The 24,380-nt window shown below is 52.7% G+C and overlaps 4 protein-coding genes across 4 annotated transcripts; all 4 read left to right on the top strand.

Annotated features, from left to right (window-relative positions):
• The first annotated feature begins 635 nt into the window (after positions 1-635).
• LOC128795806 (protocadherin beta-4-like) lies at positions 636-4,477 on the top strand. The gene has a single exon (XM_053956866.1). It carries the CDS (start codon positions 763-765, stop codon positions 3,202-3,204), a length of 2,442 nt encoding a protein of 813 aa, XP_053812841.1. The 5' UTR covers positions 636-762; the 3' UTR covers positions 3,205-4,477.
• A 3,095-nt stretch (positions 4,478-7,572) lies between these two features.
• On the top strand, positions 7,573-10,577 carry LOC128795838 (protocadherin gamma-A10-like). The gene is made up of 2 exons (XM_053956905.1): positions 7,573-10,037; positions 10,560-10,577. Exons 1-2 carry the CDS (start codon positions 7,581-7,583, stop codon positions 10,575-10,577), a joined length of 2,475 nt encoding a protein of 824 aa, XP_053812880.1. The 5' UTR covers positions 7,573-7,580.
• Positions 10,578-11,678: 1,101 nt separating this feature from the next.
• Positions 11,679-17,212, top strand: LOC128795837 (protocadherin gamma-B5-like). Its single transcript, XM_053956904.1, has 4 exons — positions 11,679-11,772; positions 12,247-14,738; positions 14,808-14,836; positions 16,978-17,212. The coding sequence occupies exons 1-4, from the start codon at positions 11,679-11,681 to the stop codon at positions 17,210-17,212; spliced, it is 2,850 nt and encodes a 949-aa protein (XP_053812879.1).
• A 25-nt stretch (positions 17,213-17,237) lies between these two features.
• LOC128795836 (protocadherin gamma-A10-like) lies at positions 17,238-19,744 on the top strand. The gene has a single exon (XM_053956903.1). It carries the CDS (start codon positions 17,258-17,260, stop codon positions 19,742-19,744), a length of 2,487 nt encoding a protein of 828 aa, XP_053812878.1. The 5' UTR covers positions 17,238-17,257.
• Positions 19,745-24,380: the final 4,636 nt, after the last annotated feature.

The following is a 24,380-nucleotide window of genomic DNA, read 5'->3' as shown; positions in this document are numbered from 1 at the left end:
GCTTGAAATAAAGAGAATACACTGACTCCTTTTGTGGTGGCAGAAGTCTTTGTAGAGGCATTCCGTGTCGGGAAGCCCTGTCAAGACTTTTCAAAATTATGCGAGTTACTTTCTCACTGTGTCCCTTGTCTGAAGCAATGATGGGTGGGTGCAGTTCCTGAGTGTGCAGATGCAGCCGGGAGAGTGTTCATTGGCATTCCCATGCGGTCACCATCGCGCTATCTCTGCTCGGTTTCTCCTGCTGCGGGGTGATGCTCTGTCCTTGTGGACTCAGTGTCGTCTTTAGGCTGTCGTGGTTAAGGCCGCGTTCCGTTCCTGGCCCGGCTGTCTCGGTGGGTTCGGAATCGCGGGCCGGGGCGAGCGGCAGCGCGGGCTGCGGGCGGCGGCGGCTGCAGTCCCAGCGCGCACCGCTGGGTGGTGCCCTCGGCCAAGGCGGCGCCGAGCGGCTGCGGCAGCGGAGGCGGCCGAGCCCGGAGCGGCACAGCCCAGCCCAGCCCAGCCCAGCCCAGCCCAGCCCAGCTCAGTTCAGCTCAGTTGAGCTTAGAGCAGCTTAGAGCAGCCCAGCGCAGCCGGGCGGAGGTGGCAGAGGCTGCGGAAGGGATTGCAGCCGCTGCCGGGACAGCCCGGCTGCTTTACGGAGCGCCGGCGGAATCTGAAGCAGCGAGAGAAGACGTGCGCCTTCCACTTCGCCGCTCTCCGCGGGGAATCCGCCGGCACATCCGCGAGACCGACACCGGCCGCCGCCGCCGCCGCCGCTGCGCCATGGCGCTCGCAAGGCAAGTGCTTTGTCTCTCTGCTTTCCTCTCGCTGCCGCACGCTCGCGCCGAGCCCATCCGCTACTCCGTAGCCGAGGAGGCGGAAAGCGGCTCCCTGGTGGGCCAGCTGGCGGAGGATGCGGGGCTGACGCCGGCGCAGCTCTCGGCTCGCCGCGCCCGCCTGGTCTCGGAGGACGGCCGGCAGCATTTTCGCTTAGACCGCGCCTCCGGCCGCCTCGTCGTGGCGGCGAGGCTGGACCGGGAGGAGCTGTGCGGCCAGTCCGCCACCTGCATGCTCCCCTTCGAGCTGCTGCTCTCCAACCCCCTGCAGTTCTTTCGGGTCGAGGTGGCTCTGGACGATATCAATGACCACTCACCCGTCTTCCGAGAAGATCGAGTCGCTTTTAGGATCCCTGAAACGAGCGACCCCGGTTCACTTTTCCCACTGGAGGCAGCTCAGGACAATGATATTGGCAGCAACACAGTCCAGGAGTACAGCATCTCTCCGGAGAATGAGTATTTCAGTGTCTCCTATGGAAGTCGGGATAATGCCGACAAATATCTTGAACTTGTTTTGGAAAAGCCACTAGATAGAGAGGAGCATGCAGAGATGGGTTTCAGTGTTATTGCTGTGGACGGTGGCTTTCCTCCTCGAAGTGGGACCATTGAGATCTCTATTATCATTCTAGATGTAAATGACAATGCTCCCAAATTCAGGCAAGAGCCTTATATTGCGAAGGTTTTGGAAAACATGCCAGAAGGCTCTGTAGTTCTGACTGTGTTGGCAACGGATCCAGATGCAGGAATTAATGGGAACATCACCTATCAGCTCAGCCAGACAGTGGGACAGAGTGACTCTGCATTTGTGATTGATCCCATAACTGGTGAAATTAAAATCAAACAACCTCTGGACTTTGAGGCAGCAGAAACTCACAAGCTGATTGTAAGGGCCACAGACGGAGGGGGCCTATCAGCAATCTGCAAAGTGCTGGTGGAGGTGGTGGATGTGAATGACAATGCCCCAGAGCTGGTGGTCAGTTCCTTCAGCAGTCCCCTCCCCGAGAACACAGTGCCCGGCACGGTGGTTGCCCTGTTTGCGGTCAGGGACCGGGATTCTGGTGCCAACGGGAAGATCTCCTGTGCCCTCGAGGATCAGCTCTTCTTCTCCCTGCGGCCAGCCTATAAGAATTACTATGAGCTGGTGACAGTGAGCGCGCTGGACCGCGAGGAGACGCCTCGCTACATCCTCAGTGTGAGGGCAGCAGATGCGGGGTCGCCTCCTCTCACAACCACCCAGACCTTCAGCGTGGACATCTCCGATGTCAATGACAACGCCCCCGTCTTCAACCAGACCTCCTACACCATGTACGTGCGTGAGAACAACGTCCCCACGGTGTTTGTTGGGGCCGTCAGTGCTGCAGATGCTGACGTGGGGCTCAATGCCAAGGTGACCTATTCCCTGGCCCCAGAGCAAGGGGCAGAGCGGCCCTCGTGCTCCTGCATCTCTGTGAACTCTGAGAACGGGCACGTGTTTGTGCTGCGGCCCCTGGACTACGAGCACTTGAGGCAGACCGAGGTGACGGTCAGTGCCTCTGACGCGGGCTCTCCTCCCCTCAGAGCCAACGTCACCGTCCGCCTGGTCGTGCTGGACGAGAATGACAACGCACCGCTGGTGCTCTACCCAGCCCAGGACAGCAGCCCAGCGTCCAGTGAGCTGGTGCCCGTGTCGGCTGAGGCGGGCTACCTCATCAGCAAAGTGGTGGCCGTCGATGCCGACTCGGGACAGAACTCCTGGCTCTCCTACCACCTGCTGAGGGCCACCGACCCAGGGCTGTTTTCCGTGGCCCTCCAAAGCGGGGAGGTGCGTCTGAGGAGGCCGGTGACAGAGAGAGACAGCGTCAAGCAGAAGCTCCTTGTCCTGGTCAGAGACAACGGCAAGCCCCCGCTGTCAGCCACGGCAGCTCTGAGCGCTCTCCTGCTCAAGGACTTCTCCGACGTGCGCCTCCCGCACAGCAGCCCGGCCACAGAGGATCAGGACGGCTCCCTGACCACCTATTTAATCATTTCCTTGGTCTTTGTCTCACTCCTCTTCCTCATCTCCACCGCAGTCTTTGTTGCTCGCAAGGTCTGCAGGAGAAAGCAGCTGAAGGCTGGCCATGTGCTTTATGGTGCCGACAACTTGCAGAGCGGCCTGGCCGATGCAGCCGCTGCAGGGAGCCTGCCCCGCGCCTATTGCTACGAGATCAGCCTCACTACGGGCTCGGGCAACAGCGAGTTCAAATTCCTCAAGCCCATCCTGCCCAGCCTGCCCCCACAGCACTGCGCCGTGGGCCAGGGCCCGGATGAGGAGCAGGATTTCCCCTGTGTCCCTGTCAGCACAGAGGACATGGCCCCAGACAATGCTGGGACTCTCTCTGCAGGACAGTTCAGCACTCTTTCCTTTAACTAGCTGAGATCTGCAGAGACAGAGTCTTCATGGCCCATGGGAGGTGGATATTCAGGCCGCAGCATGTGGCAGTGGTACCTGTAGACTAAATTTGTGTTTTCAATTAATGTAATCATCTTCCTGTGATTTCTAATTTATAGTAAAAAAAAAAAAAAATTGTCTTCCACTCCAAAACACAAACAAGCAAACAAGCAAACAAAAGCAACTCAGGTTCTCTCACTGAGGCAATAGTATGTTTCAACTGTCATGGTCATTTCTGACAGGGTTTAAGGAAGAGGTTAACACTCCAGCTATGCTCTTTTCTCTCTTGCTCTCCAACAAGATGGTGGAGCTTTTCTTCTATCCTGTGACACAAGGACACTCCTTGTGTCCTAGTTTTGCAGACTATGCCAGATCTCCTCCTTCAAAAAATGTATAAAACCCCTTTTGCAGCTCAGGAAAGCAAATATGTTGAGAGTATAATGTCACAATGTTGTGTGAGGACTGGGCTCTTTCTGGATTCTGGATGCCTTTCTCTGGGATGTGTGGGCGTGGGCTCTGTGTGCTTTGGTTTCCTGTCAGTCAATATAGCCACTGTGTGTCTGCATATAATTCACTAGTGTGGCCTGGTGGAGTTGCTCCCATCCAACCTTTGCAGTGCAGGCAATTGCAGCTCACCTGGCAAGAAGGCTATTCTGACCCTCTGAGTACAGGAGTCTCATTTTCTCCAGGGCAGATAAGAGCAGTAAAAGGTATGACAAAATATTCTTTTTGCCCCATAAAGCAGTGCTCGGTGTTCTGTCTCCTTGAAATACAGAAATGTAACAGCACAAATGGTGTTTGGTTTACTATAACTGTACAAAGTTTTGAAAAAATGTTCCTTTGGTTATATTTCATGAAAAATCCATAAGTCCTTCAGAGAGCATTTTCTAAGGGTAGAATCAACATGAAATGGTAAAAAGGAGATTGATGTTGGACTTCTTATTTTTCCTGTATACAGTGGTTTCTTGTTGGGAGTAGAAAGCTGTCCCCATGTATTTTCTCCATTTGTGTTAGAGCATTTGCATTCTCCTTTTTGCCCTTTCTCCTGCTACTTTCTGAACTGAGTTTGAGCATTGTCTTTCTTTTTCTGCTTAAAGATTGCCACCCCATGTATAATAACTGATTACTTGAATGATGTCTGTGCTGCATGGAATATTCAGAAAGCCTCACGCTGTGTATTGTTGAAGTTATAAAGTTTAACATTGTAAACTTGGATACCCCTGAGTGTAAAACTGAAATAAAGAGAACAGCTGAATGCTTTGTGTGGAGATAGTCTTTGTATTTTCCTTTGGCCTAGATAGTGGGTGAGTGGGCACATCTCTCCAGTTTCAAGATGCAGCTGATAAAGCATTCAGGAAAATTGGGAGGACAATGGAATTGCTATCAGGCCTCTATGGTTCTTTTGAGCAGTGACCTTTAGGCTGAGATGGAGCCCAGTAATAGGCGGGTCAGGGAAAACTGGGCCCCACCTCCCCACAGGCCCTAGGTGTGCTCTGTCCCTGTAAAGCTGTGATGTAGGGGAGTGACCTTCTCAAATCTCCTGACAGCTGCATCCACAGATGCCAATTACGAGGTGTTTGTAGCACTTCAGATGTAGGAATTTTAGAAAAGAATGGCACAAAACCTAGGGAAGTATATTTAGGGAGTGCCTGGAGGTGGAAATTTGATGAGTAAAAATTGCTACCAGGGAGAAGCTTTGGCATCATGAAATGCAGAGGACTACAGCAGGACTACTTCCACAAGGCCCAGATGAAAAGGTAAGTCCTGGGGAGAAAATGGTGTAGTGATGCTGACCAGAAGACTGATGAACATCAAGGTTGAAGTAATCCACAGTGCAATTAATTTGGGAAGACATAGGCTTCTGATGTGCTGTGTTCTGCTCTACAAATACATTGGTGGAGGGTTAGATTAATCTCATTTTAACCAAGGAACCTGCAGGCAGGTCCCCCTTCCCACTGGTGAGAAAACCGCCTGCAAGCAAGAAGTCTGCATGAAAACTTCTTTTATTGGAACTCTAAAAATTATGAATAAAACTGGTTTACTGTGTGAAAGTCCTGTAGTGTCTTGACTGAGTGGAACAGGGGCACACTTCCTTTCCTGGGACCAGGATCTAATTGGCATCCTGTGTGTTGCTGAATTCCTGTGGGAAGCTACTTTTACTCAATGTTCTCCACATCTAAAGGAATGTAAGATTACCTGTGCAAATCTCTTCCATTAGTGTGTGTTATAAAAGAGAGTTGGTGTGTGTCTCTTACTGAGATCATGAGGAACCACCACCTTTCATTATTAAATTTCTGGGGTTTGGGTCATTCCAGTTTGAGGCTTCAAGTTGTCACCAGATGACACAAGGAAAAATGACGCACCACAGCTTTGGTCACGATGAAGAGACTAATTTATTTTCTCTGACTCCAATCGTTTATAGTTCTCAAAAGGTGCCAGTGGATTGGAGGGTGAACGTGCCACCTCTCCAACGACACTGGACAAACTACTTGTACATTAAATTTCTCCACCTCTATGAAAGAATGCAAAACAATAGGTTGTTTATAGAAAGTTGTGTGGGAAAGTTCTCTACAAGAATGTGAACTCAGAAGGCTTTAGAAAACTCTTAAAAATCAGGGCGACATCAAGTGTCTGAGGCAGTTCATAAACAGATGGTTTATTATGGCTTTTACCCTGTGAGAGGGGGAGGCAGTGTCCTGTCTTGAAAGGCCTGAACATACTGCTGAGTTCTCCCAGGAACCTCCCTGGAGGTGCCCTTCAGGAAGGATTGAGACCTTAGTCCAACCCTCCTTACCAGAAGAAATGTTTTTCTGGACTTGTTGGTCATCAACACAGATGAGCTAATCAGAGATATGAAGACTGGAAGCAGCCTGGGCTGCCATGATCATTCACTGGTCAAGTTCATAGTCCTGAGGGATATGGATCAGGCAAAGAACAAAGCCAGGACCATGAATTTTAGGAAAGCAAACTTCCAGTTCTTACAGGATTTAGTCAGTGGGGCCCCTCAGGGGAAAGTGCCCTGAAGGACAAGGGAGCATAACAGACCTGGCAGACCTTTAGGGATGCTTTCCATACACTGCATGCCCTCTAGAACCCATGTGTAGGAAAACAGGAAAAGAAGAGAACAGACCAGCATAGATGAGGGAAGACTTGCTGGTCAAACTAAGGGGCAAGAAAGAAATGAGCATCAGTGGGACCAGGGACAGGTGTCCTGGGGAGAGTATAGGGATGCTGGCTGTTGTGCTGGGATAGGGTCAGGCTGGCCAAGGCATGGCTGGAGCTGAACTGTACAAAGAATGCAAACAATAGCAAGAAGGGTTTCTACAGGTAACTCAGACTGAAGAAAAATGTAAAAAAAAACCAAAAAACAAAAAACAACAAACAAAAAAAAAAACCTGTATGTCTCCTGATGAATACAACTGACAATCAGATAAAAACAGACCACGAAAATGCTGAGGTACTCAGCCATATCTTTGTGTCAGTCATCACTGACAAGGTCTCCTCCATACCTGTCAAGTGGATGGAGCTCAAGGCAGGGACTGGGGGAAAAATGTCCCTCCCACTGTAAGAGAAGATCGGGTTCGAGACCACCTGAGGAACTTGAACACAGAAAAGTCGGCTGCTGGCTTGTGCTATCACATGGTGCTTGAAAATCTGAGGTTGCTAATGGCATTCCAATATTAAGATATATTGGCAGAAAAGGTGAGGGGAATAAAAAGATCACCCAACCATAGCTGCTAAAAAAGTTGGGCCATTAGTGGGGGAAATTGTGGTTTTGAACGAATGGACTATGACTAGTAATCCTTCTGCTTGTTAAGAGAACTTTATATCAATATTGTATCACCATTACAAAAACATTTTCCTGTGCGGTAGAAACAACACAAGGACGCCTCTGCCTTCTTACCGGTCTTGATCAGCTTCTCAAAGAAGAGATGGGATGGGGAAAAGCAGAGGCAGAAGGTCCCCTCTGGACGGGGCCCGATATCTCCGTGGCGCTGTGCTGTCCCCGCGAGCTGCCCGTGTGCAAGGCAGGGCGGGCAGCGCTCGGTGCCTGCAGTGCCGGGAGGAGGCTGCGGGCGCCGCTGTTGACCGAGAGGAGCGAGAGGTAGCCCGGAGCGCTGCAGCCCCGCCCGCTGCGGACAGGATCCCTTGCAAATTGCCTCCCTGACTCGGCAGACGCCGAATTGGGATCGTCCCCGCAGTACGGATCGGTGCAGCACCGAGGCGGAGGGGCCAGCGGCAGCGGCCGGGAGCGGTGAGCCGGAGAAGAAATTAGAGCAGAAGCCGGAGCCGGAGCGGGGTGCAGATCAGCGATCGGCGGGACGAACTGCTCTCGGTGTTGCGGTGCTGCTGCCGAGATGTGCGCGGTGGGGAGGCGCTGGGGCCGGCGGCAGCGAGCTCTGCTCTGGGCCGTCCTGCTGGCAGCGTGGGAGGCGGCGTGGGGGCAGCTGCGCTACTCCGTGCCCGAGGAGATGCCCAAGGGCTCGTTCGTGGGAGACGTAGCCAAGGACTTGGGGCTGCAGCTCCCGGCACTCAAAGACCGCGACGCCCACGTTTTTGACACAGGTAGGACACGGTACTTTTTTTTAGACTTGCAGAATGGCCACTTATCTATGATGGAGCAGGTGGACAGAGAGGAGATATGCGCAGCTGTTGCTAAATGTGTTCTAAACTTTGAAATTCTTGTAAAGCGTCCAATGAACATTTACAAAGGGGAGGTAGAAATACTGGATATTAATGATAATCCTCCCAGTTTTCCAGAAAGAAGAAATGTCTTAGAAATCAGCGAGAATACTGCACCAGGCGCACGCTTCCCATTAGAGAGAGCTCATGATCCCGACATAGGAGTGAACTCTTTACAGAATTACGAATGTAGCGAGAGCAGCTATTTCACCCTGGATGTGAAAACAGGAGGTGATGGTGTGAAATATCCGGAATTACTATTGGTGAAATCTTTGGATCGGGAACAGCAGGCTGCTCATCATTTGATCCTGACAGCCACAGACAACGGGAGTCCGGTGAAATCAGGATCGACAACAGTCGAAATCATCGTGTTAGATGGAAATGACAATGCTCCAGAATTTACTCAGTCAGTGTATAAGGTGACTGTGAGAGAAGACGTGGCTGTAGGAAGTCGGGTGTTACAGGTGACAGCGAGTGACAGAGACGAGGGGCCAAATGCCGAGGTAAAATACTCGTTCTTTCAGATCCCAGAGAAGTTCAACAAGACTTTTAAGATGGATCCGGAAAGTGGAGAAATTGTAATAATCGAGAACTTGAATTTCGAAGAACACGAGTTTTACGAATTGGTTGTGCAAGCTCGGGATGCGGGTGGACTCTCTTCCCACAGCAAGGTACTCATCAAGGTCGTTGATGTAAACAACTACGTTCCCGAGATTGTCATTATGTCCGTGTTCACTCCGGTTCCAGAAGATACACCTCTGGGGACAGTAATAGCAATTTTCAGCGTCCAAGACAGGGATTCTGGAGCAAACGGAGAGGTGCAGTGCAGCATCAGCGACAGCCACCCGTTCCGACTTGAGAAGTCATTCGATAATTACTACCGCGTGGTGACTGCAGAACTACTGGACCGGGAGCAGGTGTCGGAGTACAACGTGACGGTGCGGGCGGCCGACGGCGGGTCGCCGCCGCTGCAGAGCAGCGCGGTGCTGGCGCTGCGGGTGCTGGACGTGAACGACAACGCGCCGGTGTTCGCGGAGGAGCGCTACAGCGCGCGGCTGGCGGAGAACAACGCGGCGGGCGCGCTGGTGCTGACGGTGCGCGCCACGGACGCGGACTGGGGGCAGAACGCGCGCGTGCGCTACCGGCTGGCGGAGGGGCGGGTGCGGGGCGCGCCGCTGTCGTCGTACGTGTCGGTGCAGGCGGAGACGGGCGCGCTGTACGCGCTGCGCTCCTTCGACTACGAGCAGCTGCGCGAGCTGCAGCTGTGGGTGCGTGCGGAGGACGGCGGCGCGCCGGCGCTGAGCAGCAACGTGTCGGTGCGGCTGCTGATCGTGGACGAGAACGACAACGCGCCGCAGGTGCTGTACCCGCCACAGGCGGCGGCGGCGGCGGCGGCGGGCTCGGGCGCCGTGTGGTCGGGCGTGGAGCTGGCGCCGCGCTGGTCGGAGGCCGGCGCGCTGGTGGCCAAGGTGGTGGCGGTGGACGCGGACGCGGGGCAGAACGCGTGGCTGTCGTACGAGCTGGCCAAGGCCACGGAGCCGGGGCTGTTCCGCGTGGGGCTGCACAGCGGCGAGGTGCGCACGGCGCGCTCGCCGCTGGCCCGCGACGCGGCGCGCCAGAGCCTGGTGGTGCTGGTGAAGGACCACGGGCGGCCGGCGCTGTCGGCCACGGCCACGCTGAGCGTGGTGCTGGCCGAGAGCGTGGCCGAGCTGCTGGCCGAGCTGGGCAGCGCGGCCGACGAGGCGGCGGCGCCGGGCGAGCCGGCCGCCGGCCTGACGCGCTGGCTGGTGCTGGCCGTGGCCGCCGTGTCGTGCCTCTTCGTGGCCTTCCTGCTGCTGCTGCTGGCGCTGCGCCTGCGCCGCTGGCGCCGCCAGCAGCTGCTGCCGGCGGACAGCGGCGCCCTGCGCGGCGTGCCCGTGTCGCACTTCGTGGGCATCGACGGCGTGCGCGCCTTCCTGCAGTCCTACTCGCACGAGGTGTCGCTCACGGCCGACTCGCGCAAGAGCCAGCTGCGCTTCTCGGCCGGCAGCTGCTGCGACACCCTCCCGGCCCGACTACCAGATGAGGCTTCGGGTGATCTCGTCCCTTCAGGAGATCAAGTTACCGAAACCGGTGGGCAAGCTGCCTTTCAGGTACGTTAATTTTTAACTGTATTTAGAAGACGCGATGTTTAGGATTCTTAGAGTAGCCTCAGATGGTTCACAGTCTTAGAAACCGTGTTTCAAGATAGTCACCCGCTCATGAATGTCATCTCCTGAATGCGTGCTGATTCTGCCTTATGTATTTTACGTGCCATGTTTTTTACTGCTTTCAACAGCTCTTTTTACCTAGCTTTCCCCAAGGCTGGAAGGTTCTGTTGCGTGTGTAATTTCACAAGGAAATCTCTTTCTCTAAGTGTTCTACTGACCGTTCCTTGTAATTGTTTAAATACTTGCTAGTACCCGGTTCCCGGCATTTCAGTGTAATCACCTGTATGAGCTCTCAAATTCCAGTTGAATTCGGGGATTTTGTAGCTTGAAAGCCGACACTTTGAACACTCAGATTTATTCCATATCCGCCTTTAACAAACGAATTATTCAATCCTTCTTCAGGGTATTTGAAGAGACTCGTATTGCTTGGTGAAGAATTCCTCTGATCACGTTTTTTCCCCACAGCTGGGTTTCATGATTTAACCTTTGGATTCGATACAAATTGTCAATTAGTGTGCAGGCATAGTCATCAAAATAAAGTATATTTACTAGAATATCGATGAAAAAAATAGTTAAATGCAAACTACGATTCATCATTATCTATTTATAATGTAGCTAATTTTGGAATGCGAGTTAATATTGAAAACACGGATTTGGACAGTGTTTCAGTGATGCGTGAAAATGTGTGTCTGGGTTGTTACAGGCAATTCTTGTCATATGGGAGGCAGTGAATTGTCTGTGACATATTTCAACAGAATTCCCCTGCCCCCATGGAAACAACCACATCCATCTCTCAATTTCTTCTGGAGATGCTCCACAGTTTTGCATGGCTTCTGAAACATTAGAAATTCAAATACACGTCTTGTTCTGACAGAATGTTAATTTGTTACCAGAAGTTGTGTACAGGTGCAGCTGGATGGAAAGGAATTATCCTTGACTAGATGAACTACCACAGTTAGTAGGAAAACACATTTTCTAACGAGACATTACTGATCCGGGGGGATAGCTTGACACTGGCATCTCAGACACCCAGGACTGGAGAATGTGCCAGAGCAATTCCATCGAGTAGATAGTGTGGAGAGTTTTCTAACCTCTCCTTGTCTTCTGCATAAGGGGCTGTGATGATACACAACCTTCCTTCAGGATATTTTTTTTGAGGGGGGGGGGGTTTGACGATTTTTTCTTTACTGTAAAAGAGACGAGGATCTAGATTACAGGTAAGATAAAACGGCTTTTCGCAAGGAATCTGTTTACTCTTGGTTGTTCAAACAACCATAGCTGCCGCCGACATTTCCCAGGAAATGTTCTTTAACGCCTGAGAACAGCTACAGTATCTGCCTGTTCAGGATATCAGGGAGTGGTTTGTGGGATACACACACACGAATAACTCGGGGTTGGATTGTATGGGAACTGATAAGATGATGCTAAGCTTTGAATGTCGAAAGAGATGGGATCAGGTCTGATGTGACCGCTGTGGTTTTCTCAGAGTCTGGGATTCCCGGCTTTGCTTGTCCATCAACGACCACTGTTCAAAGCTGGAAAGCTTAGTGTTAGGTGGGGATCTCAGCTATCGTAATAAACCCAATGCAGTGTTTCAGTGTTCGATCCGCCTTGCCTTTTCCCTCACGGGGGCGGCACGATGGCAGCGGGGACGCCGAGCGCTCCACCCAAGAGATCAGTAAGCTGACAGTGGCACAGAGACCGAGGTCCTGCCCCACATCCCTCAAGAAAAGGGAGAGGATCTGTCCGACAGAAGACTTGCAAGTATAAGCAATTTAGACAACAGGAATTTCTAGATGCACGGTTTCAGGACTGATAGACTTTCTGTTTCTCGCTCCTGACAATATCTGTATTTTCCAATCCTTCCCGAGGCAAGGGAATGCAGGGCAGGACATTTGCGTTGTTCTTTACCGTGCTGCGGTTCTCGGGCACGGACTCAGGGTGTCACTGTTGGCCAAGGCGGTGAAGCTGCTCAGCCATCGGCTCCTCCCCGGCGCCCGCCTAGCGCTGCCCCGCACTGCTCAGAGCAGAGAGAAAAGCAGGAACCGCTCGACTCAGCCCGTCCTCCAATCTGCAGCAGGGATTTCTTATATTTATTTCTCTCGAACACTGGTTCAGCTACCCGGAAAGGCTGATTTTTACCCGTCCACAGGATACCCTTCAGGAAAGCAGGGAATGGAGGTCAGGTCGGCAGCGCAGGGCTGGGCAGGCGCTGGGCGGGTCGCGCTGCTGGCCGCGCTGCTGCTGTGCGTGTGGTGCCGGGCGGCGGCCGAGCGGGTCCGCTACGCCATCCCCGAGGAGCTGGGCAGAGGCTCGCTCGTGGGGCCGCTGGCGCGGGACCTGGGGCTCAGCGCGGACGAGCTGCCAGCGCGCAAGCTGCGGCTGAGCGAGGAGAAGCAATTCTTCACGGTGAATGAGGAGAACGGGAACCTGTACGTGAACGAGAGGCTGGACCGGGAGCAGATGTGCGGCGAGTCGGCGACCTGCTCTGTCAGCTTCGAGGCACTGGTGCACAACCCGCTGAATATTTTCCACGTCGAAGTGGACATCCAAGACGTGAATGACAACACGCCGCGCTTCCTGCAAGACAGTTTCCACCTGGAGATCAACGAGTTGACTTCTCCCGGTGCCCGATTTTCAGTTGGTGTGGCCGAAGATGCGGACGTGGGCAGTAACTCACTTAAAGGTTACGAGCTGGAGGCCAACAAGTACTTCGCTGTGGAGGTGAAAGAGAGCCAGGACGGCAGCAAGTTCGCGGAGCTGGTGCTGCGCCACTCGCTGGACCGGGAGAGCGAACAGAATCTGCGGTTAGTGCTGACGGCTCTGGACGGCGGAGACCCGCCCCGGACTGGCACCGCCCAGCTCTGGATCAACGTCACCGACGCCAATGACAACCCACCCGTGTTCGCGCAGGACCGGTACCGCGTGAGCCTGCGCGAGGACACGCCTCCGGGATCAACGGTGCTGAATGTGTCAGCCTCAGACGCCGATATCGGCACCAACGCACACATCACCTACGGCTTCGGCAAGATGCCGGCTAAAGTGCTTCAGAAGTTCGTGGTGGATGCCGAGCGAGGAATGATCACGCTGCAAGAGACGCTGGACTTCGAGGATACAAGAAGCTACGTATTGCTGGTGGAGGGGAAGGACGGTGGCGGTTTGGTAGCACACTGCAAGGTGGAGGTGGAGGTGCTGGACGTGAATGACAATGCGCCCGAGGTGACCCTGACGTCCGTGTCAAGCCCGGTGCCTGAGGACGCGCCTGTCGGCACCGTGGTGGCCGTGCTGAAAGTCCGGGACCGGGACTCCGGTGACAATGGTCAGGTGTCGTGCGAGCTGTCGGGAGAGGCGCCGCTGTCGATCGTGGCGTCCTCGGGCGGCTCGTACAAGGTGGTGACGGCGGGCGCGCTGGACCGAGAGCAGGCGTCCGAGCATCGCGTGACGGTGGTGGCCCGGGACCGGGGCAGGCCGGCGCTGTGGAGCAGCAGGGAGCTGGTGCTGGAGGTGTCGGACGTGAACGACAACGCGCCGGTGTTCGAGGAGGCGGCGTACAGCGCGTACGTGGCGGAGAACAACGCGGCGGGCGCGCTGGTGCTGCGCGTGCAGGCGCGGGACGCGGACGCGGGCGCCAACGGGCGCGTGAGCTACTGGCTGGCGGGCGGCAGCGCGGGCGCGGCGGGCGCGGCGCCGCTCGTGTCGGTGGAGGCGCGGAGCGGCGCGCTGTACGCGCAGCGCTCCTTGGACTACGAGCAGTGCCGCGAGTTCACGGTGGCGGTGCGGGCGCAGGACGGCGGCTCGCCGGCGCGCAGCTCCACGGCCACGGTGCGCGTCTTCGTGCTGGACCGCAACGACAACGCGCCGCGGGTGCTGTGGCCGGCGGCGGCGGCGGCGGCGGCGGGAGAGGCTGCGGGAGGGGCGGCGGCTCCCTTCGAGGTGGTGCCGCGTTCTGCCGAGGCCGGCTACCTGGTGGCCAAGGTGGTGGCGGTGGACGCGGACGCGGGGCGCAACGCGTGGCTGTCGTACGAGCTGGTGCAGGCGTCGGAGCCGGCGCTGTTCCGCGTGGGGCTGCACAGCGGCGAGGTGCGCACGGCGCGCGCCGTGTCCGAGCGGGACGCGGCCAAGCAGCGGGTGGTGGCCGTGGTGAAGGACCACGGGCAGCCGGCGCTGTCGGCCACGGCCACGCTGCACGTGGTGCTGGCCGAGAGCTTGCAGGAGGCGCTGCCGGAGCTGAGCGAGCGGGCGGCGGGCGCCGAGGCGGCGGCGGCGGCGGCCGAGCTGCAGTTCTACCTGGTGCTGGCGCTGGCGCTGCTGTCGGCGCTCTTGGTGCTGAGCGTGGCGCTGGCCGTGCTGGCGCGGCTGCGGCGGGCCGGGCCGCCCGCCGTGCTGCGCTGCCTGGGCGCGCAGCGCTTCTCGGTGGCCGGCGCCGCCTTCCCGGCCGACTTCTGCGAGGGCACCTTGCCCTACTCCTACAACCTGTGCGTGGCGGCGCCGGCCCGCGCCGTGCCCGAGGCCGCTTGGCCGCCGCCGCCGCCGGTGCCCGTCCTGTCGGCGGAGGAGCTGCTGATTGGGGAGCCCTTGGAGAAGCAGATCTCGAGTAGTAACGCCGCCGAGGGAGAGCTGCCTGCCAATCCCGACGCACCGCAGGTCTGTAAAACCCTAAGCTCCTGCTGTTCTCCTTCAGCCTTTCTTAACAGGCTTTCTCGTTTTCCCCAGACTGATACACTTGTCGTGATCTGCACATGGTCGGTCAATGCTATTTCGGTATTTACTCCGAAAAAGAACATGCACCTGGCTCTGTTGATTGAGAAGTTACAGAGGGTGGTTCTAACCCTCTCCTGCTTGCCCTCCCATGTTTTGAGAGAAGGCTGCTACACATATGCTAGGTCTAGTGAGGCTGATTATTTTTCCCCCCGATGTTATTTGTCTGATGCCACTCGGATTTTAATCCTGTGTCCAAAATTGCCTTGTAATAATGCCCCATGTTTCGAGGGAATGCTGCTGCAGAAAAGGCAGCATTAATGGGACAGATATATATTATTCAGTCATGATTTTTCAAAGGCTTTTTTAACAATTATTTGGCAGTTCAACCGAGAACAGGGATTCTTACTCTGGAGAAAGAGATCCACTGATTCTATGTAACAGAATTCCGAAAAGGGAATTAACACTTTTGGTTTGCTGGGAGGTCGGGGCTTGTGTTTGCTTGTTATTTAGGTTGTTGTTTGTTTTTTTTTTTTTTAACCTGAGATGTGTGCATTTTCAACATGAAAGGAGAAATTACAGGTTGTTCCTCCCTGCTGGAAGAGTGTCAAGTGAATTTGGGGTTGAGTTTTCTTCAGAAATGATAGGCGGGGTTGGTTGCTTATTCCAGTCATCATTTTTCTCTGCAGTTCTTTCTGCAGAGCTGTGAGTTCCTGCTATTCTCCTTGAGTCTTTCCCAACCGTTGCCCTCTTTTCCTTGGGTTTCCCCGGGTGGTGTAGTTGGAATGGCTGGTCCATGTCTCCGAGAAGGAATAAAGAACGAGGTGATTTCTTTTTCTGAGAACAGGCAATTAGCCATAGCACTTGATTCTGCGGTGGCCACCGCTTCAGATTCATCTAGGAGGTTTTGTCTGCATCTCTTGATCTGACTGAAATCGTATGAATTAGTAACGGTGATGGGGAATCATAACTGTGCAGGAGATTCGTGGTTCTTCATGAAGGAACTGGGGAAATAACGCAGATACTCGCTGTTGCAGATTTTTCCTTAATGATCTGTTTATCCTGAATCCGTGTTCTGGGACTTGCTTAAAAGCTGACCACATACCCCTTGTTTAACGCTTTTTCAGTCTTGGACTCCCCAAAGACTCGTTTCTCATGGATAGAACAGTGGCAGGTTCTCCATCCGGAGTAAAAGAAGAGATTGTCACTCATCTTTTGCGTGAACACTGTTACAGAAATGATAGGACTGGTACCATTAACGGGACGAGTTAATTTTGTTAGTTTTCTTTTTCCATTCTGGCCGGTAGTTCCCTCTTTTTCTTTTACCATTCCTAATATTTCCTTCATACACAGGTGCAGATGAAGACTGAGGTCTCAAAGAGGGGGGAAACATTGTAATTTTTTGTTGTTGTTGTTGTTCCAGAACCTATTTTCTTATCCTTTTTATAAAAAGAGAGGTATTTGGACCCTGTATAGAGGATTTGTTCTTTTAGGTTTGTTTTTTTTGGTTTTTTTTTTTGGGGGGGGGGGGTTGTTTTTTTTTTGTTTTGTTTTGTTTTTTTGGTTGGTTCCCCTTCCACCCTTCCCTCCCCAGTATTTCTTATGAATGTCTATTTAAAAATATAACAAGGCCCTAAGATTCAAATATCGATATCAAATGTGTAGGGGATTCGCCAACTGCCACTTCAGGCACTTGAATCAGGTATACTTGAAAATTTATCAAAGGCCATCAGAGGTGTGCAGCTGTAGTTCTCTTTTCCCGCTGCCTGAAAGTATTTCGTTGAAAATGTGCCATAGCTACATGAATACACAATAATGAGAATAAGGTTTTGCTAACAAGCGTCAACCCTTTACATCTTAATTTCTGAGAAAATAAAAACTTCTTCCTGGGATTATAGAATGACTTGATTGAATATAATTATGTATAAACTGGACAGGTTCATTACAGGAGCTTTCCTGTAGTTGTTTCCTGGGTTGTTGTAGATACAGTGGGCACAGAGTGATGAAGTGACCTACAGCAGTATATATCAGAGTCGGTTTTCTTTCGCTACCCTTGCGCCGGTCATTCCATCATGTCTTCTACAACTATTTGTGAGGAAAGTTCTGCTTTTATACTACTGTGTTAGGACTCGTAATACTCCGTACGTCGTATTAAAATGACTCCATTCCATTTCACTGCGTGCAGTGCCGGGAGGAGGCTGCGGGCGCCGCTGTTGACCGAGAGGAGCGAGAGGGAGCTCGGAGCGCTGCAGCCCCGCCCGCTGCGGCCCGGCTCTCTCGCTCTCCCGGTGGGTGAGTCGGCGGCGGAGCACTCTGCGATCATCCCCGCGGTGCGGAGACGTGCTGAAGGGAGTCAGAAGAGCCTGGCAGGAGCGGTCGGGAGCAAAGCGCCGGAGCTATACCGTGAGCCAGATCCGTGAGCGGCGGCGGAGAGCTCCCGGCAGTGTTGTGGTGCCGCTGCGGAGATGGGCGCGGCGGGGAGGCGCTGGGGCCGGCGGCAGCGAGCTCTGCTCTGGGCCGTCCTGCTGGCAGCGTGGGAGGCGGCGTGGGGGCAGCTGCGCTACTCCGTGCCCGAGGAGATGCCCAAGGGCTCGTTCGTGGGGGACGTGGCCAAGGACCTGGGGCTGCAGCTGCCGGCGCTCCGAGACCGCGGCATCCGTGTTGTCTCCGAAAGTACGACTCAGTATTTCGCTGTGCACGGGAAGACAGGACATTTAGTGACGGCAGAGAGGATCGACAGAGAGCAGCTTTGCCGGCTGGTGGAGAAATGTGTGCTGCGCTGTGAGCTGATAGTGGAGGGACAGATGCAGGTTTACGGAATCGAAGTGGAGATCACAGACATTAACGACAACGCACCCAGCTTTCGACAGGTAGAAAAAGACCTGAGACTTAGTGAGATGACAGCCCCGAGGTCGCGGTTTCCCCTGGCCGAAGCTCACGACCCTGATGCGGGCCGGAATTCCCTGCAGAGCTACGAGCTGAGCGGTGACGAGCACTTCTCGCTGGCCGTGCAGGCGGGCCCCGGCGGCGATCAGCGTCCCGAGCTGGTGCTGGCGAAGGCGCTGGACCGGGAGGAGGCGGCGTTTCACGAGCTGGTGCTGAGGGCGATGGACGGCGGCGATCCGGCACGGACGGGCACGGCTCGGATCCGCGTGACCGTGCTGGACGCGAACGACAACGCGCCCGTGTTCAGCCAGGCGGAGTACACGGTGCGTGTGCCCGAGGACGTGCCCGTGGGCTCCGTTCTTGTCACCGTCACGGCCACGGACGCCGACGAGGGTCTGAACGGGCAGGTGAAATACAGCTTCCATAAAATTTCAGACCGAGACTCAGAACTTTTTAATCTCGACTCTGAGACAGGAGAAATAACTGTTAAGGACGACTTGGATTTCGAGGAAATCTCCTCCCACGAACTTGAGATTCAGGCACATGACGGAGGAGAACTCTCTGATACTGCAAAAATGGTGATCACCGTGACAGACGTCAATGACAACGTGCCCAAGATTTCGGTGAGGTCGGCTCTTAACGAGATCTCGGAGGATGCCCCTCCGGAAACTGTTATTGCCCTGTTGCATGTGCAGGACCGAGACTCGGGAGCCAACGGTAATGTGCGCTGCTCGCTCCACGGAGAGGTCCCGTTCCGCCTTGAGAAGTCTTTTGACGACTACTACCGTGTGGTGACGGCGCGGAAGTTGGACCGGGAAGAGGTATCGGAGTACAACGTGACGGTGCGGGCGGCCGACGGCGGGTCGCCGCCGCTGCAGAGCAGCGCGGTGCTGGCGCTGCGGGTGCTGGACGTGAACGACAACGCGCCGGTGTTCGCGGAGGAGCGCTACAGCGCGCGGCTGGCGGAGAACAACGCGGCGGGCGCGCTGGTGCTGACGGTGCGCGCCACGGACGCGGACTGGGGGCAGAACGCGCGCGTGCGCTACCGGCTGGCGGAGGGGCGGGTGCGGGGCGCGCCGCTGTCGTCGTACGTGTCGGTGCAGGCGGAGACGGGCGCGCTGTACGCGCTGCGCTCCTTCGACTACGAGCAGCTGCGCGAGCTGCAGCTGTGGGTGCGTGCGGAGGACGGCGGCGCGCCGGCGCTGAGCAGCAACGTGTCGGTGCGGCTGCTGATCGTGGACGAGAACGACAACGCGCCGCAGGTGCTGTACCCGCCACAGGCGGCGGCGGCGGCGGCGGGCTCGGGCGCCGTGTGGTCGGGCGTGGAGCTGGCGCCGCGCTGGTCGGAGGCCGGCGCGCTGGTGGCCAAGGTGGTGGCGGTGGACGCGGACGCGGGGCAGAACGCGTGGCTGTCGTACGAGCTGGCCAAGGCCACGGAGCCGGGGCTGTTCCGCGTGGGGCTGCACAGCGGCGAGGTGCGCACGGCGCGCTCGCCGCTGGCCCGCGACGCGGCGCGCCAGAGCCTGGTGGTGCTGGTGAAGGACCACGGGCGGCCGGCGCTGTCGGCCACGGCCACGCTGAGCGTGGTGCTGGCCGAGAGCGTGGCCGAGCTGCTGGCCGAGCTGGGCAGCGCGGCCGACGAGGCGGCGGCGCCGGGCGAGCCGGCCGCCGGCCTGACGCGCTGGCTGGTGCTGGCCGTGGCCGCCGTGTCGTGCCTCTTCGTGGCCTTCCTGCTGCTGCTGCTGGCGCTGCGCCTGCGCCGCTGGCGCCGCCAGCAGCTGCTGCCGGCGGACAGCGGCGCCCTGCGCGGCGTGCCCGTGTCGCACTTCGTGGGCATCGACGGCGTGCGCGCCTTCCTGCAGTCCTACTCGCACGAGGTGTCGCTCACGGCCGACTCGCGCAAGAGCCAGCTGCGCTTCTCGGCCGGCAGCTGCTGCGACACCCTCCCGGCCCGGCCGCCGCCCGACGAGCCCGCGCTGCTGCTCGGGGACGACGATCTTGCCGGTGGCCCGCCGTCGGACCCCACTGCTCTTCCGGTGAGTTCCCCGTACCATTTTGTTTCGTGATGCTTTCCTCTCTTGCCTTTCTGCTCCTTTACCCGTGTTCTGTTTTCTGCAATTGCTGACATGGAAAGCAGAGCGTTGTTCAGCAATGCACTTAATTCCGATGCCTCTTTTTGCAATGAAGTGTTCAGTGTTGTGATGCTCTGTTTAAAAGGTGGTCGGAGATGCTGTTGGTTGTTTGAGGTTCCTTCTTTTGGGACTGTGTGTTTTTATTGAGCAGCGTTGAAAATGGACTGTTGCCCTGATTTTTAAAAGTGTTAAGTTTTCTTTTATAGTTGTTTTGAAACTTTTCAAGTTCTCATAAAACTTCTTTCGCCTTCTAATAATGTTTACATATTTGAGTGTCAGAGTTCCCACATAATTTCATGTATAAATAGAATAGTTTACATATTTCTCTGTGAGTGGAGAAAAATTATTAATTGATCTTTAGACCAGTGTGGTTGGAGAAGTAGTAATTCCATCCTCCAATCCACGGTCACCTTTAGAATTCTATAAATACCAGATGTTGAAATAAATCCTTGTCTTTTTCTCTTTGAACTTACCAAGCTTCTGTGTACTCATTTCGTGTCCAACAGTAACAATGGACAGTGTATCTCCTGGTTTTTAAATACATTCTTTGGCAAGAGCTATTGGCAGGTGAGAGGTGATATGTCTATGGAGCTAGAGGAGGTATAACTAGAGCTAGAAGGTGAGGATCCATGGAGATGTGCACTGACAGAATCTCTCCTGAGGTTCACAGCTCTTGTAGTTTTAGAACTTTGAGGTTTCTTCATGGAACTGCTGTGACCAGATTTATGTGTTCTCCTACCTACGGAAATATTTATGTAAAGTTTGTGATGAGATTTTGTGGCATGTTGAAGAGAAATGATCTGGGAGACTGGCCTGTGGGTCAATTATGAGGGTCAAGGAACACCATGGATTTTGTAAAGGATAGTAATGCAAGTCTTAGGAGTTGTGCATGAGGGCCTGTTAAAGTACACAAAGGAATATTTTCCTCCTTTCCTTGCTCAGTGCCTGTCTGAAATGTGAGGTTTTCCTTCCCCAGATATTTGACTAGAAGACATGTTATTCCATGTGTATGGAAAGTCCTGGGAGGTTCTTTGTATGTGTTTGCATTTCATCATAATTTTGTAACTTCACAGCTTAATCATGTACTTATGGCAAGTACCATGTGGAAATTTGGGAAGAACAAGCTGTGTATTCACTACCTGCTAAACATCTGAATGAATTACCTACTTTGAGTTAAGTGATCTAGAAGAGCGTGTGGTGATCCCTTTCTTTCTGCAGGTTTTCCCTTCCTGCCTCGATCCTTTCATGGTCTGAATATGGTCCTTTCTGTCAGATAGTGTGAAAGATCAGATCTGTTGCATTTGCCTGGCTGTTCTATACTTGCCTTTCATGTTTTCAGCTGGAAAGAGAAAGACTTTCACAGAAGTGTTTCCTTGAAATGTCTCTGTACAAAATGCTCTTGCTTGTCACATGTACAAGTGAGAAATCAAATATGGACCGTGGTAAAGGAGAAACTCTTTGTGTAACATTTCTTTTGGTGATGTCTCTCTGCGAATTATGAACGCCTGTGATAACCATGTGAGCCTGTGATAACCATGTGAAGGGTTTGAGGAGAGAATTTGGGGTGCTTTGTGTGAGGAGGTACTGGCATGTGGAGACATGCCATGTCTTTTGTCGATTCCCAGATTTTATTGCTGGCCTTCTGACAACGAGTCTGAAGGTTTATTATTTTTTGATATTGCATGTTGTGGACTCAAATGGCCAAGTTGTGAGTTCAGCACGTTTTACATGAAGGGTGCTAGAGTCACACACTTTCCAAGAACCCATGTGCTGAAGAAGAATGATGTTTGAGATGATGTTTTGACAACTGAGTCTTTAACAGAGCTGCTGACTGCTTACATCCTTTAAGACATTTTACATTGGTTCAAATTAATAGGATGAAAATAATAGCCTTTGTGCATGGATCCATATTGTGATGGTTGGTATCTGATCAGCTGTGTGTGAAATTTTTCTTTTACTGATGTCCATCTGCAATTTTAACTTTCCTGGTTTGTGATGCTTGGACAGGGAGAAGAGCTCCCTCTATCAAGACAGAGAGGTGGAGGAGTTAACTATAATATAGCTTGAATGTGGAAGGTATAAATGTTCAGTTTGTCCTAGTAGTCACATGAGGCCAACAGCTGTGGTTTCAGGCTTTTTCAGTCAAAGAAATGCTAGTGTCTGGGGTGTATGGTGTGAGCTCCTCTGTGAGCCTCCTGTGTACTTGTTACAGACAAGGTATCTTTGTTACACATCTTGGGGGTGTGTGTTTAAGAGTTTTTTGTGGTTTTGTTTTGTTTTTTTTTTAAGGAGTAAAGCTATTCCTCATTATGACTGGCAATTCTGCAAATAGCAAAAACAGTCCTGCAAACACCAAAGTCCTATAATTATCAGGATGGAAGAGAAGTTCTCAACCATCATTTGAAGGTGACCATCACTAAATATTAAGCACTTTGCTAAAATTACACTTCCTCATAAGAAAAATGAACTAAATGCTCTTTTCCCCATGTCTGACACATACAAGGTTGTGGTTATATGTCAAAGGTCCAACTAAAGGCTATAAATGCAGGGCAAGGAGGGTGAGAAGCTGCCTTTGAGCCAGGAAAATAGGTGGGTCATTGTGGCTTCGGCTGAGAAATTGTTTGATTTCAAGCGTTATGCCAAGACCCATGCCATTTCTGTTATGATCCTGATTTCTCTGTCCTAAAAGGCAATGGCAGTTCTCCATCAATACAGCTTTTTCACAATAACTGTGCATGTAAAACCATGATGCATGGGTAGAATAACTTAATAATCCTGTGTGAAACCTCCATTATCCATCTGTACCTTCTTGTGATATAGTGATGTAGAATTTCTTCATAAGTGTAAATAAATTTCCTTTCAGGCCTTTGTTTCTTGTAAGAGCGTTGTCTTTTCCCTCATTTCTGGTGCTTTTGCTTTTGAAATTGTGATTGTTGTGTTGCAGCAAATACTTCAGGCACTTAGAACAGAATTTTGTGTGTGTGCATTATGAAGCAGAAGTTAAAATACAAACTGTTGTAATTTCTCAAAAGACTGAGCTTGAGAAGGAGGGCTGTGATAAGGTCTTTAAATTTATGGCTTCATATATGTGGGAAGTGAGCAAGCTACCCATAGGAAATATACTTTCTGAAAGGAGATGAGTATTTCCTAAAATGAAGCCCCTACTCTGTAGTCCAGGGTAAGACTTGAGACCCACACTTGTACTGATGTCTTGTGAAGGCTGACCTAGAACAGAGACTAGACAGAGCTAAAGAATGAAGTAGGGATTTATTTAGAGGCCTCAATGGATCCACCTTGGGCAGTACAACCCAAATGGCCACAAAAAAATGGACAACCGCTCACGGGGTCTCTCACTTTTATAAGTTCTGCTCCATTTGCATATTGGAGTTCATTGTCCCATTCCAGCTTTAGCCCATGAAGTCCCATCCTTCTTGTTTTCTCTCTTCAGTCCCTGTTGTATGTGCTCTTGGGACTGAGATTTGGATCATTTGTCCTTGGTCCCCAGCTAGAGAAGGAATTGTTTTGTCTCCCTACTCTGTGAAGTGAGCTCACCATCCCCTAATATGAAGCCCAGACCCACACACTAAAGCAGCACAGAATCTGAAAAAAAAAAGCTAAACCTGAGTCATCAGTACGTTGAGATATTAATCTCTTCCACGTGCTCTCATGGATGAATTTCAGCAATGTGGAGAACTACAATTTAAAGAATTGCAATGAGGAGCAAGAAGATTTTCCGTTGGGTCTCCCTCAACACCTTTTGTCTTTTTTGTTTCCTGTGTATGTAGTTTTACAGCATTTTAGGAATGTGCTGTATTAGTGCCTCTTGCTGCAGCAGGTGTGAAAGGCAGGAGATGCAAAGGTAGCTTTGAATTCTCTTAATGTCTGGATGAATAGATATAAACACGACCTTTGTATAAGGTGCATCTCTGTGGAACTGTGTGTGTGATAGAAGAGTGGAGGATAATTCCTCTGAGCCATTGGTTTGATGAGTAATTTTATGTTGGATGACTATTCCTCTTTTACTTTGGCCATTCATCTTTTATGTGCCTTAGAATCCTTCATTTTCTTATGAGAATGCTGCAGAGGAGATAAATGAACCACCCCTTTTGGTTTAATCTTATTGCTTTATCCCATCATGACAAGTTCTGCCAGAAGTGAACTCAACAGCTGTGTAGATTTGGAGGGAACACAGGGAAGCTATAGAAGAACAGATGACAATTTCCCTTCTTGTTATATATCACAGTTAACAGAAGTGTGTGCTGGATGGAGCACCATGAAAGTTGGGCTGCTTCTACTCATTAAGTGGAGCCTAAGAAATGTTGCACCTGATATGCTCGTTTCTCTGTGTTTCTAAATTTGCATTGCTTGTCATGAGATCAGTCTCAGGCTGTCTGGTCTTATGTGGAAGGTGACAGCTGTTCCAGCTGTCCCAGTGCAAGTGCAGTTCACATACACACCTTTGAGTTTAACAGCCATAAAAAGGAAGAGTTTTGTAGTCATGTGTGCATCACCCAAGCACTCCTGTTCATAACAAGAGAATGCAACATGGCCTCTGCTGCAGTCCTCAATA

Source organism: Vidua chalybeata, chromosome 15, assembly GCF_026979565.1.
Source record: "Vidua chalybeata isolate OUT-0048 chromosome 15, bVidCha1 merged haplotype, whole genome shotgun sequence".
NCBI classification, from domain to species: domain Eukaryota; kingdom Metazoa; phylum Chordata; class Aves; order Passeriformes; family Viduidae; genus Vidua; species Vidua chalybeata.
The sequence above is the reverse complement of the archived record's forward strand: the minus strand, read 5'-3'. Positions and strand labels throughout refer to the sequence as shown.